Source organism: Tachypleus tridentatus, chromosome 1, assembly GCF_004210375.1.
Source record: "Tachypleus tridentatus isolate NWPU-2018 chromosome 1, ASM421037v1, whole genome shotgun sequence".
NCBI lineage: Eukaryota > Metazoa > Arthropoda > Merostomata > Xiphosura > Limulidae > Tachypleus > Tachypleus tridentatus.
The window spans coordinates 153,689,643-153,704,598 of record NC_134825.1 but is presented as its reverse complement, the minus strand read 5'-3'; the positions used below and the strand labels follow the sequence as shown (position 1 = coordinate 153,704,598).

The 14,956-nt window shown below is 34.2% G+C and overlaps 1 protein-coding gene across 4 annotated transcripts in view; it reads right to left on the bottom strand.

Annotated features, from left to right (window-relative positions):
• The window catches only part of LOC143227828 (ras GTPase-activating protein nGAP-like), a 215,607-nt gene extending 200,901 nt beyond the window's left edge, over nucleotides 1-14,706 (bottom strand). For 2 of the 4 annotated variants that reach the window (XM_076459102.1, XM_076459112.1), the window contains exon 1: nucleotides 14,485-14,704. In XM_076459102.1, the coding sequence (XP_076315217.1) occupies nucleotides 14,485-14,560 (76 nt within the window). In that variant the 5' untranslated portion in view covers nucleotides 14,561-14,704. Of the gene's footprint in view, nucleotides 1-14,484 lie in introns of all 4 variants that reach the window. The other 2 variants (XM_076459160.1, XM_076459169.1) reach the window with 2 other exon arrangements.
• Between the last annotated feature and the right edge of the window lie 250 nt (nucleotides 14,707-14,956).

Genomic DNA, 14,956 nt, shown 5'->3' with positions numbered 1-14,956 from the left:
TTTCCCCCATGCCTACAAAATAACTCACTTCTTGTAAACGTTACGACAAATAAAACATTATTGACTGAAATGTATTTTAAAAAATTGTGCAAACTGAGTAATCGGCGTGTTTTTACGTCGTTTTCTTAATGTGTGAATCAAACTGAATCTGAGTTTTAGTTTATTTTTTCACTTTTAAGTGTGAACTAAACAAAAAATCCTCAAAGTACCACTACTTTTTGTGCGAGAGGACAGTATGACAAGAAGATTTAAAGAGAAACAGCAGAACGTTATACCATATTATACTCAGGAAAATCAGCTTTTACAAAAATCCAAAACCGCTACAACAATATCGTACCTGCTACATTATACAAGTAACAACACTGACTGCTCTAATTCGGCACGACATATAATCACCTACGATGGCATCATGTCCAATACTGATATAGCATAACACTAGGATTGGCTCTTATTAAACAGAATACTGCATAAAGCCACACGCTTTTATAGAATTATGTATAATCTGTTAGTAATACACCAGCTGCCTTCCCTCTAGTCTTACACTGCTAAATTAGGGACGGCTAGCGCAGATAGCCCTTGAGTAGCTTTACGCGAAATTAAAGAAAAAACAAACAGTAAAGCACCACTAGGATTAATCCCATTTAATTAATACAGCTCTACATACAATCACCAGTTCTAATATTAAATCTAATCCTACTCTAATGTACCAACAACAGTAAATCTGCCTTAAATCTGTTTGTGTTGCCACGCTTAAATCCTGTTATATAAACCACACTTAACATTCCCCAACAGAGATCCCATGATTAGATTAGCTGCACTGTAGTTTCAAGATAGAAGTGCTGGAGAATACTTCTGTATTTTGTTCCTATTACAAAGTTTGTTCCGTGTTTAATGTTGCTACGATACATGTCCATGGTTAATTTTAGCATAATTTAAGCTCGCGAAAAATCCTGTTGTAATCTATTTTTCCATCCAACTCTCATTAAAACATCGCCAACAATCGGTTCTGTTCTTCTCCTGTCAACAGTTAGAGTGTTTGAATGTTGTATTGAAAGAAGAAGCCTGCTTTGATCAATCGTAAAGATGTTGCGTTACACCAGGATAATGCATAGCCCCATACAGCAAAGATTGAAGAGCTAGACTAAGAAAAGCTTCCACATCCTCCTTTTTCTCCAGACCTTGCCCCATCTGATTATCATCAATTCCAAAGTTTGCAGAGCTGTCTTGGTGAAAAAAAAGCTTGGAACACATGAAGATGTCAAAACTACCCTCTACATTCTTTGTCTCCAAACCACAAGAATATTATAGAAGTAACATTCAGAAGCTTGTTAATCATTGGCAGAAAGTAATTAATAATAATGGAACACACATTATTGACTTAGCTGACTTAGCTTTGTTGTGGTTATATTACAAAATAAATGTACTTTACTCTCCGATGGAAAATACAAAAGTTACCCGCTTCACGGATATTCACGCTTTCTTGAAAAAAACAACAACCTTAAGTTAGATAAAACTCTCAAATAGACTAAATTTTTACGTCAGATTACACTATCAATTAGATTATTAGATAATCCACTTAATAAAACTATTAGTTCAATTGTGGTTTCTTTCGAATATCTTGGAAAGCTATACAATGGCTGTTTTAGCATTGAAATTCTACAAGGAAGGTAGCTACTCATTGTCCCCCACCGCCAGCTTGTGGACTACTCTTTGACAAACGAACAGTAGAATTGCTTGTTACATTATAACGCCCACACGATTGAAAATGCGAGCTCGGGAATTCGAATCCACGACTCGCATTATAATCACCTATCAGTTAATATTGTTATAAAGGATTATGTTAACAAACACACAGTACGTTAGATAATACTGTCAGTTGAACAATAATAACTAAGTAATAGATTTTGTTAATAAGCTTTCACAAGCTTACTTCTTGTTTAGGAATAGGACACTTTACAGATAATACGGTAATCGTAAACAATCTGTCTTCAGTTATCTTTACAGACTGAACAGCCTTAAATATGACCAGGTGGTTAAGGCACTTGACTCGTAATCCGAGAGTCGCTGATTCGAATCCCCGTGACACCAAACAAGCTCGCCCTTTCAGCCGTGGGGGCGTTATAAAGTGATAGTCAATCCCACTATTCGTTGATAAAAAAGTAGCCCAATAGTTGACGGTGGATAGTGACGAGTAGCTGCCTTCCCTCTAATCTTATACTGCTAAATTAGGGACGGTTAGCGCAAATGGCCCTTGTATGGCTTTGCGCGAAAATTCAAAAAACAAACAAACAACACATAGCCTTAAACAGCTGAAATGAATTACCTCAAACTTATCTATTATGATCAATTATGCTCATCGTCAAGTGACAAAGGTGAAGAATTAATAATGTGACCTGATTCATATAGATTATTATAATATTCAGATGAAGGCTGTAAACATTCATTGTCTAAAAACAGGATATGATCGGTGAAAATGATGGTCCGTTTATCAATTTGCATGTTCTTGACGTTTATAAAATGGCTATAAATTGCACGAGAACGAACACTTTAACAAAAGCAGAAACTTAATTCAGGATATTCGAACATAAAACTTCATGTGAGCGAGACGTAGTTGGCCATTAAAACTATATTACTACCCAGTAACGAAACCGTGTTTTTACGCATCTTTAATCGACTTATAGACTGAGTCTTTAACCTGTAGTGGGCTTAACTGTTGTTATGTATTATAATTTATCCCGGACGAGTCTCCGTTACGTATCACGATTTCAAATAACCAGAAATTTGAATTTGAATTTAAACAAGTTAATTAAATGTTGATATGTATTAAAATTATGATATTTGTCAACAAGATTGATACACATAATTTCCTTTCTCAACACAAATATATTTTAATATACAAAAAACGATACAATTTATAATAACGGTTATTACAAATAATGATTTATATGCAAATATTTTACTAACTCACAAACAGTATTCAGTTTTCTATCTAATCTGGAACTGAATATTTTATCGACGGTCTAGGTACATGACGAATGAATTAACTTTATGTTGATACACCCATTCGCTCCCCACTCGGTCCCCCACTGGTACTGCGGTAAGTCTGTGGATTTACAACGCTATAATCAGGGGTTCGATTCCTTCGGTGGACTCAGCAGATAGCCCGATGCTATAAGAAAACACACGCATCACTTGACGGGAATGCTAGTTAGCGATATTCTTCTTTGGCGTAATGTCGTTTACAAACTAACTTTTCACAGAGAAAGATAAATATCTAATGTTTTCGTAAAATACTAAAGTCCGAAGTTAATTCTCTCAACTTGAGCGGTACATAATGTTCGAAATCTATTAGCGTTCCTAATTAAATATCTGTAGTTTTCCGAGTAATAAGCGTTTATCACAATTATAGTTTCCGAACTTTTAACTGTCTCTCGGCGTGTCGATTTACAAACTTTAAGGCAACATTCTCGAAAGTTCACTTGGCCACAATTTTCGAAGACACACTCGTGTTTTCGTAAAACATATATTGTTGGTTCTTACACTCAAGAATATTCTGCATTACACATTTAACAATATAAGAAACACATTTCTAAATATACATTAAACTGAAACAAACTCATATAATTAAAATGTTATTAAATCTCTTAGACTGTTAATTTATCGATAAGTCTAACTGTACTATAAATAAAATTTAGATATGAAATGCTTTTAATAATACTTCTCCATTCATAGCATTTTCAGTTAAGCAACATTTATCTTTATTGTGTTCACACCATAACAACTGTTGTTTTAATAAGCGGTTTATATAAAGTACACCGACCATTATTGTTTGTGTTCCAACCGGCATGATGACTCTGGATCACGCGTTTTTAGTGATGGTTATGGCGATAATATTGTGGATGAAGTATTATTATTATATTAACACTTTTAATTCTTCAAAATCCCTGAGAGACTAGATAAAGAAAATGGTGTTAAAAATACATGCTAATATTCAAATGAAAAGTATAATTAATAATTGTTGTTGCTTTAGTACAAAGCTACACAATGGGCTATCTGCGATCTGTCTAGCGCGGAGAATCGAACACTTCACATTAGCGTGTTAAATTCGTAAAGTTACCAATGGCACACAGGGGGACTTCACAGATAGTCTCTGTACTATATTACTCGTGATTAAACAACAGTAAATAGCTGACTTTCATTGTATTCTTCTGAGATAGGAATATAAATCACAAACTTTTTGAATAAACTTGATGGCCTCTTTCAAAAATGCTGTACATCTACATCAGTAATTCCCAACCAGGGGTGCGAGATAACATTATAAAAATTTGTTTTGGCCACCTTCAACTTTATTCTTAAATAAATAATTACTTGAAGGGTGCGAGAACATATTAAATTTTTTTAGGGGTGCAGGGCATAAAAAAGGTTGGGAACCACTGATCTACATGAATAAAATATTCCTAATCCAAAAGTAGCATAAAGTGTACTCTTTTTGAACATCAAAATATGCGATACCAAATAAAAGTTCTGATTATTTTCTAGGCTTAATTTACTTACTAAAACATTGAAAATTAAACCCGTATTTCTGATTAATTGTAAACAGTTACACATACCAATAAACCTGCGTCTCAAAAAACGTTTTTTTAAAGACGTACATTATCTCAAATTACGACAAAAACAAAATTCGAAAATAAACATTTCTCTTTTTCAAAAATATAACAACTTAAAAGCGTGTTTTTTCACATACACCAATAAAAGTACATTTAAAAGCATTCTTACTTCTAAGAACTAAATTCTATATTAAACTATATCATGGCTGTCTTATGCAGTGGTGAATAACTTGTTAATAGAAAATATTGTTACACAACACAACACTAGGATATGATTTAACTTGTGCTAAAATTTAAAAGAGCGTGTTTGAATTTTTTTTAATGAAACCAATTGAAATTTATATTTCAAGTGCAAGTAATTGCACTTGCACACTCACACACTTACCATGCCAAATTAACGAGTTTTCAAGTTCTTTTTTAGGTCTATAGGTTAATATAGGTTGAACAGTGCGTGTGTTTTTTTCCTTAAAGCAAAACCATTTTGACTATCTGCTATGTATATTGAGAGGAAACGTACCCCTGATTTTAGCATTGAAATCCACAGACTTACCGCTGTCCTAGCAGGAAACAAGTAGAACAGTAACGTTATCGTAACTTTGGGACTTTATCACGTAAAGTTACTTCATTTTAGTTGTTCAACACAGAGAATTTCGTAGACAATAAACTTCCTGTTTCGAGCCCTTGACAATAACATAAAATACTGTTTTGGGTCAACACTGGTCCACGTTTGTTTTTTTTAACTTAGCGCAAAGTTCCACGAGGGTTATCTGCGCTAGCCGTCCCTTATTTAGCAATGAAAGACTAGAGGGAAGTCTTTACCCACCGTCAACTCTTGGGCTATTCTTTTACCAATGAATACTAAAATTGGCCTCACATTATTACGTTGAAAGGGCGAGCATGTTTAGAAGGCCGGGGGATTTAAGCCCGAGACCCTCAAATTATGAGTCTAGCTTCATAACCACCATTGAATATCTAATAAAATTCTAAATTTGTTAAATTACTTTGTAAAATATCTTTTACCAAACTTTCCAAAACTAGTCCCACAACTGATGTAAGACGGCCTATAATTACTAGGACAATATCGATCGCCTCCCTTGAAAAGAGTTGTACTATTTCACTTCAAATCCATTATTCAAGTACTGATAAAAGTAATAGTAGTAAGTTTGTTTGTTTTTTGAATTTCGCGTAAAGCTACTTGAGGGCTATCTGCGCTAGCTGTCCCTAATTTAGCAGTGTAAGACTAGAGGGAAGGCAGCTAGTCATCACCACCTACCGCCAACTCTTTTACCAACGAATAGTGGGATTCACTGTAACATTACAACGCCCCACGGGTGAAAGGGCGAGCATGTTTGGTGTGACGGGGGTTCGAACCTGCAACCCTCGGATAATGAATCGAGTCCCTTAACCACCTGGCCATGTCGGGCCTAGTAGTAAGTGACTCCCGTATACAATCCTTAATCTTGTTTAGAGTTAAGCACAGAGCTACATAATGGGCTATCTATGCTCTGCCCAGCACGGTTATTGAAACCAGGTGTCAATCCGAAGACATACTGCTTAATCCTTGGAGAAATACTGCCTGGCCCAGTAGAAGAGCCTTATTGTTCATTATACTTCCGTTTCATTTCGTAACCAGCTCAGAATCAATGCAGTAATATTGTTCGATCTTGTTTCCATCTATCACCTGTTCACGATCTAGAATACTGTTTAAATATTCTTCAGTAAAGACTGAAGAAAAAGCAAAATTTAATAACCCAACCATCTTATAATTATCAGATACTATCCTTCTTTTATCACCCTTCAAGGGTGCTACATCCATCCTGACCTTTTCTTTATCCTTAATGTATTTAAAAAAGGGTTGGCAGTGACGAGTCCTATTCATACATCCGTTCGATGTCGTAATTTCCTCTGTAAACTTTCTTAACTTTCTATAATCTTCTAAATATCCAATAATTCCAGTCAATTTAAATTTCTTAAATGTGTGATGCTTTTAATTTTATCTCTTATATCATTCGTAAGCCAACCTGGTTTTTACTTACAGCCACCATTTTCTTTCTATGAGGAATATGTTTACCTTAAATATTTTAAAACTTATCCTTAAAAAATTTCTGAACTTATCAGTATCTCCAAATAACTTAGTTGCCCAATACACAGCATCCCTTCATTATTATTATTTTTTTGGCATTTGTAACCAAAATATAATTATACTTCGTCTCCATATGCAGCAAAACATTGAACGTAATAATGATTGCTTTCACCCAGATGTTCCCCAATTTCCACCTTCTCGATTATTTATATATTTGAAGTTAATAATAAATCTAAAACAGTACTTTCTCTAACAAGTTCCTTGGCTAATTTGTGAAGGAAGTCATCTTGAAGAGTTTCCAAAAATATTTTTCCCTCACGGTTTTATTCTATCATTTCCTAATCCATATGACTGTAATTAAAATCACCTATAAGTTTGTTTTTTTTATTTCCTTTATACCTACTATTAAAAACAGAAATGTATTCAGTCTATTTGCTATTACCTTTGATATCCTCAACGTCAACAAGACATAACTCACATTTTATATAGAAAGCCACTCCTCTTTAATACTATATCCCCATTAAACAGCCTGTAACCATGTATTTCAGAGAAATTTCTGTGATAAAAATCATCTATGTTTAACCATGTTTCAGTTGCTTCCATTATAACAGCTTCCATTCCTACCAATACTATAAGTTCATCTGTTTTGTTTCTTCTACTTTTAGCATTAGAATAGTAACAATTACGTCTACCCTTATAACTACTTCTATGCTCATTTCTTATGCCAATGTTTTCTCTGCCTCTTATTCTTTTTGCATTGCTTTATCCTGGCCCTCAATACTGTCTAATCCTGGTATTAAATTTATCTTACAATTGAGTCAATAGCTATAACAAACAAGTCAGTCCCTATCTTAAACTTTGATAACTGGGCGCAAGTATGTGACTTGGAGCCAACGTTTTGAGTTGTTTTCAGCTCATGGTGACATTTGTAAACGATATAAGACTATCAAACGGATCACGAATGTTACTGTGCGCAGCTCCAAGCAACGCGTTATCATTCACATGTCTTGGCTAATACCAACTGAAAACAATACCTGTTAATAAAGTCTTACATAAAAGTTCATGTGAAGCGTGTTTTCTTAACTACAGCCAAGTTTTTGACAACAAAACAAAGCGATATAACGAGAGCACACGATTAGCGTTTTTTATAACTTTTTTTCCTTACAAAACCTCTAGTATAAAATACAAAAGGTTTGGAATTATCTTTCATCGTTAAGACATCGCTAAAAATCATAAAGTACTCGATAAATGACGGGTAATAAATTCTAGGTTCCAAAAACCTTTTGATGTAGATAAATATTCCTCCTATTTTCCGTCAAAATGAAGACCAGCATCCTGAGCTGGTGAGTTCATAATTGATTATAACACACACACACACCACAAGGAAAAAGATGGATCGGTTCTCAGTTTCAGTTCAAGTGCAAAATTACACTGAATGATCGGCTACTCTTAACATTTCCGTTTCGGTTTGTTTGTTTGTTTGTTCATACAAGACAACCATAAGGGTCATCTGTACACAGTCGTTCCTAATTTTCTAATGATATACTACAGAGAGAACGCAGCTGGACAATAGCAACCATCGCCAACCCTTGATCTAATAGTGGGACTTAAAGTCATTCTTATAAACCACCCACAGCTTCAAACCGCAGAGCGTGTTTTTACAGCCCAGGCAGGCTAATGGTTGGACCAAGTCCAGCCCTGAACTTCAATTCAGAATACAGTTATTTTGTAATGTTCTTACTCTTCTCACTATTTTGTTTAAGAATTAAGAAAATAATCATGTAAGCGATTTAAAGCATAGTCTATTCCACATGTTAGTAATGAAAAGATTGAATACTAAATAATTATTTTTATAAATATACGAATTTGATAAACACCTTTAATACAGCGTTTACTTGTTTGTAGTTAAGCACACAGCTACACGATGGGTTATGTTTAGTTTGCCCACCACGGGTATTGAAACTCGGTTTGTAGCATACAAGTCCACAGACTTACTCCTAACCCACTAGTGAGTTTTTATGCACTAATTCAAAAACGTACATCACATTATAGAGTTTGTATTTATTTCTTTTACACTTTTTTTTTAAAGTTCCTTAAATATCACGTACCTGCGAAAAGTTGGAAAAACATTACGGATTTTCCAAAAAAGCCATAACCTCCAATTACGGTTTGACTTTGGCTTCAAACGACATAACAGTTTTGGCTGAAATGTTTAATAGTTGGCACAGTGAAAAAAATATGAAAAATTAACAAACAAATCCAGGATAAAACGGATTTACCGTTATACGTTTATTTTAATACCTAAGCTTGTTTTAGTATAGTTTTCATTTTTAAATGTAACTTATAAACTTGATTCTTACGTTTGCAAAATTTGTAGATTCTTGAGAGTAAGAACCAACAATATTTGTTTTACCAAAACGCGCTAGAACATTATTGCAACTTCTACAAACTCGCGAGATTCGTATAATAAGCAGCTTGTCGAGAGACAGAGGATTATTATTATCAGTAAGTGTGTTATAGACCTCGGAAACTAAAATTGTGATTAAGGCCTATTAACCGGAAGACTACAGAAGACCAGGAACATTTACAGATTTCGAACATTACAAACCGTTCAACTTTAGTGAATTATCTCGGACGATATTATTTCTACAAGGGCATTAAATATCTTCTTCGGTAAGAAATGAGCTTGTAAGCGTGTGAGGCTAGCCAAGAAAAAACTCAGAATTAATTTGCTCGTCGTGGACCTGGGCATTGATAAAACATTCAGTTCTAGATCGCATACAAGAACCATTATTGATTGGTATGTAACTTTGTAAAACTCTTGTGTGTAAACCATCATTTGTAATAACTATTAGTAATAACCGTAATTATAGATTGTATTATTATTATGTTTATATATTAAAATATGTTTATGTTAAACAAAAGTGTGTATCGATCTTGTTGGCATATGTCATAAATTTGATACCTATTAATATTTAAATAAACTTCTACACTGAAATTAAAATTTCTAGCTATCTGAAATCGTATTACGTAACACAATAAATCGGGGACTCATCCGAGATAAATTATGATATGTAACAATAAAAAAATGGGGGCTCGTGTCTTATATCTGATTCAGAGACAAAATTCGTTACAGATTAAAATGTATATTTACCAGTGTCAACAAAATCTGATAATGTCTGATTATCAAGGTTTTCTTGAATCACCCTCCCTCGAACAACTAGGGCCCAACATAGCCAGGTGGTTAGGATACTCGTCTCACAATCTGAGATTCGCGAGTTCGAATTCCCATCACACCAAACATGCTCGCCTTTGGGGTCAGTATAATATGGCTGTCAATGGGTTATCATGGGATATCTGCGCTAGCCTTTGTTAGTATTGAAGTAACAGACTACAAGAAAGACAGCCAACACCACCCACCCACCACTCTGTGCCAACGAAGAGTGGGAGTCAACGAACAACGCCAATAATGTTTAAGCTATCAAGACACTATTAATTACAACAATCAGCAACAAAACTTATACTTACAAAGAAATTTGTATAATGCATACATATATACTGTTTCACACACTAATTTTGTTTCTAATCACCCAGCCTAGCAGAAGTGTTCTAGTATTAAACGAAAGGCCTCTTTAGCATTGACTTGTGAGACAAAAAATAGGTCTAACTATAATGACAATATAATTCACAATCGTTTTGCATTCGAAATAAAATATTTCAACGCAAAAACAAAATCAACTGGAAAATAATTTAATATTTACTTGAAGAACCCTTACGAAAAAAAAAAACAACAAGCAATGAACTGAAACCAGAGGTTCATTTTACTTTAGACCAGCACAGGAATAGACAAAATGATTACGTGTTCTCCAAACAAGAAGCTGTTACTTACTCTGAACAGCATCCCCCCGTTACAGGTAGAAAGCGATGAATGTGAATCAATATAAAGGTAAAAATCAGGAGTCGAAATTCGTGGTGGTTATAGCGCAAATAGCTCAGTGTGCAGCTTTCCGCTAAAACTTTACTGTGAGAAAAAAGCGAATTTTATGTTCAAGTGCTCCGAAGGCGAACCATTTCTCCCACGCGCTAAATAACTGAATAATTTTTCTTATTGTATTAACAATTTAGTGTTCCCATTAGTTTTATATACAAAGCTGCGTGTCTCACCAAGAGGTTTATTATTCTCACATGCAAAATGAACTACACTTTGTTTTTTTTATCTTCGGTTCAACTGGAAAATTAGTTTGGCAATCCAAACTAAACTCTAAAATTACTGAAGCACTTAATTAAGAGGAAAGAAGAAATAAATTTAACCTACACTCTCCCAATAAACAATAAAAATATTACGTTACTGCCTTTTGTATTGCTTTATCTTATTGAACAAAACCTTTAAACTTAACATCTGTACTTGTTCACCTCGAGCACAAGGTTAACATAAGTCTACAAGTTTCCCACGAAATCTTAGTTTAAGCATCATAAAAACATTACAAGTCATGTGCTTTGAAAATAAATCTTCTCGTTGGTTACGTAGAAATCCCTTTTCTGTTTTTAGTAATTATTTTCGAAGTAATTTAAACACATTTTTCGTAACAACGTGAGCATATATTATCACGCAAGACACGAACGAGAGAAACTCTTATCAAATATTTGATGAATTTATCACAAATTAATATCTAATTTTGCCTCGGGCAGATTTAACACGTTCCCAAGAGATAAAACCAACATATTAGACGACCGGCCTTGTGTCCGCATGTCTTGTAGGCCTTGAAATAATATTTTATTCGGCCTCCTTATTAAGTACAACCTTCTGAAGGAAAAATGCTACTAATATTATCCGGCTAGCGCATGACTTATGTCATGACATGCAGAGTTTCTCAAATTAAAGCAGATAGATCATTCTTATCTTCACGATATGTTTTCTTTCATTTATAATCAATGGTTGATTCATTGCAGTCTCAGATGTCATGTCTATGTTTTACACACTTAAAACGGTTTCCTTTCCTGATAAAATTTTGGAGGATTTTTTTGTTTTCCAAAGAATTTTCCGTTCCTGGCAAAATGAAATGTTAACTTGCATCAAAACACCTCATATCTTGTGGTTTACTTTTTCCCTTCTGAATAAATAACTGTCAAATTGATCGTTTGGGTTATTCTAGACCTCCACCAGAGGGACTTGACGTTTCTACACAACTTTAGTTCATTCATCACTAACTTAATATTTTCCGTTTTACACTTTTTACTTTACTTTTGTGTAGCTTGCACATCTCCATTCACTGTAGCATCTGTAAATCGTTCGCGTGCCCACGAATCCATCGTTTCAGTGGATCATCAAGATTAGATAACTGGAAACGTCTTTCAACATCTTCCACAATATGTTGGTTACTGCAATGAATCAACCATTGATTATAAATGAAAGAAAACATATCGTGAAGATAAGAATGATCTATGTGGTTTACTTCTTCCCTTCTGAATAAATAACTGTCAAATTGATCGTTTGGGTTATTCTAGACCTCCACCAGAGGGACTTGACGTTTATACACAACTTTAGTTCATTCATCACTAACTTAATATTTTCCGTTTTACACTTTTTAATTTACTTTTGTGTAGCTTGCACATCTCCATTCATTGTAGCATCTGTAAATCGTTCGCGTGCCCAAGAATCCATCGTTTCAGTGGATCATCAAGATTAGATAACTGGAAATGTCTTTCAACGTCTTCCACAAGTTTAGATAAAGCTTCATATTCTCACTTCACTCTGATCCTTCATCATTAAAACATGTTGTCTGTTGGATTTCGTGCAAAGCTACTCGGGGGTTATATGCACTAACTGTCCCTAGTTTCTAACTGATAGACTAGAGAGAAGGTGGCTACTTAACACTGCCCACCACGAACCCTTGGACTACTCTTTATCAATGAATAGATGGATTGGCCGTAACATAAAACAAACATACAACTGAAAAGGTGACCATTCTCAGTGAAGATTTTCAATCCTACAACCAAAAGATTGCTTTCCAAGTACACTAACCACCATATCGTGTAAACCTGCCTCACAGTTAAAACAGCTACCAGTTGGGTGTTTGCTTAAATATAGTTAAGGCCGGTCTTTTTTTAATTTAGTAAGCTTGTTGTTTACTAGTCCATCTGTTTGCATAGCAACTCATTCTGCGTCGCATAGAACTCTATGTTCTATTATTATTATTATTATTATTCTACAAAATTCCATAACTTGAAGAGCGAATAGTGAGTGTACCTTGAGTAGTACTGGAAGGCCCATCACACCAAACATGCTCGCCCTTTTAGCCGTAGGGGCGTTACGATGTACGGTCAATCCAACTATTCGTTAATAAAAGAGTAACCAAAGAGTTGGCGGTAGGTAGTGATGACTAGATGCCTTTCCTCTAGTATTACACTGCTAAATTAGGGACGGCTAATGCAGATAGCCCTCGTGTAGCTTTGAACGAATTTAAAAACAAAACAAAACAAGAAGGGCCTTCAGTAATAGGTGACAACTGCCATAGTAACTGCGGTATCATTAGTCATCCAGAACACATACTAAGTGTTTCAAACTTAAATAATCAACTGACAAACAAAAATCATATACCATCGCACTACTTCAGCCTTAGTGTAACCTACTAAGAGACTCAGAACCTAGCTCAAGTTTTACACTAATCAAGTGTCTAAAACTATATAATTTATTGAAATTATGCTTGGCCAACAAATGACGCTCATACCACATTTCTTCTAGTTCTAGAAAGGTCCATATATTAGGTCACGCACTCATCAAGTAACGTTAAGCTTCCTTTCGGTCGAACAGCTTCACAAATTTCTAGAAATGTCTATATCAATAGTTCTCAAACTTTAGTAACCCAAGGACCCCTTTTAATTTAAAATGTTCTCATGGATCTCCAAATCTATCGATATTTTTGTTCTGACAAAAAAATAAGATTCTACGTACAAGAAAAGCTGTACTCCAAACTCAAATATTTTAATCAATATGAGTTTAAAATTAGGAAAAATATTATTCTATAAATCACTTTTTTAAATAAAATTCCAGATATGATTCGTGAGCCCCCACGGATTTCGAGAACTCAACTTCGAGAAACGTTGGTTTATATTAAAAACATAAATACTATTATTCATTTCTTCAACAGACCTAGTTACAGTAGGACTAAGAAAACTTATCAACATATCTATGTAACGGTAACAACTTTCTCATCAGCGATCAAATTCAAATTTAGCACGTTTCATCATTCCTAATAGTTTCGACAGCTTTGTTAATGTTATGATTGTATATCAGACATTGTATTACTACAACAAATTGTTCGACTTTTAAGCCTTGACCAAGCAGAAAACAACCATTAATACTAAACACCTAACTCTTTATTATCACATTTACTGAAACGAAGTAAAAAGCAATAATAATAATAGTACATAAAATTAAAAATGAGAAAATTACCCTTTGCTTCATTTTAAAATTAAATGTTAAAATAAAGATTTAGGTATTTAGTATTAATTGTTTTCATGCCTGGAACTTCAGAAACGAAGAATTTTATCATAATAGTATATCAAAATAAGCAGATGATAATATTTTCTTGTTTGAATATTCAGAACACAAAAAAGTCATTCTGTAAAATGTTTAGTGAAAAATAAAACGTTTCTGAATGATCAAAAAAATTCCAGTTTCACTACAATTTGGCCTAATGAACAATGACGGCAGGCTCTAAATTGGCAAAAGGGCGGAAATTAGGCTAACAAATTTGAATTTTCAAATCGAAAATGCAGAAGTACAATACTCACCGCAAACATTCATCCAGCCCTCGATTCGACAGGGATACTCATATCTTCCAGATTTCGACATGATTAAACGGTCCATTTCCTATAGGTTTTCTAAAACAACTTAATGATGGTGAGATGTAAGAGCATTTTAGGCAACAGTAACGGTAAACAGGCTAGCAGTTTCACATCATGCTCAAGCATACTACTACTAGCCCTTTTACTGTATTCATCACCTGACTTACATCACTCTACGAGTTTTGACGTCTTACTTGTTTTCATTGCTAGAGGGCAACACTAACTAGAGAACTCGCAATACTGATTCTTTTTTTTTCTTCTCTTTAACCATTCAATAAAAACATCATATCTGTTGGAAATGTCCTCAAATTTAACGTACGTTTTTTGTTTGTTTATTTTTCATCCAATTAAAGCGGCTTTTAAACAACATTAAACAATCTATAATGTTAATTTTTTTTCTAAAATGTATTTCTTTATG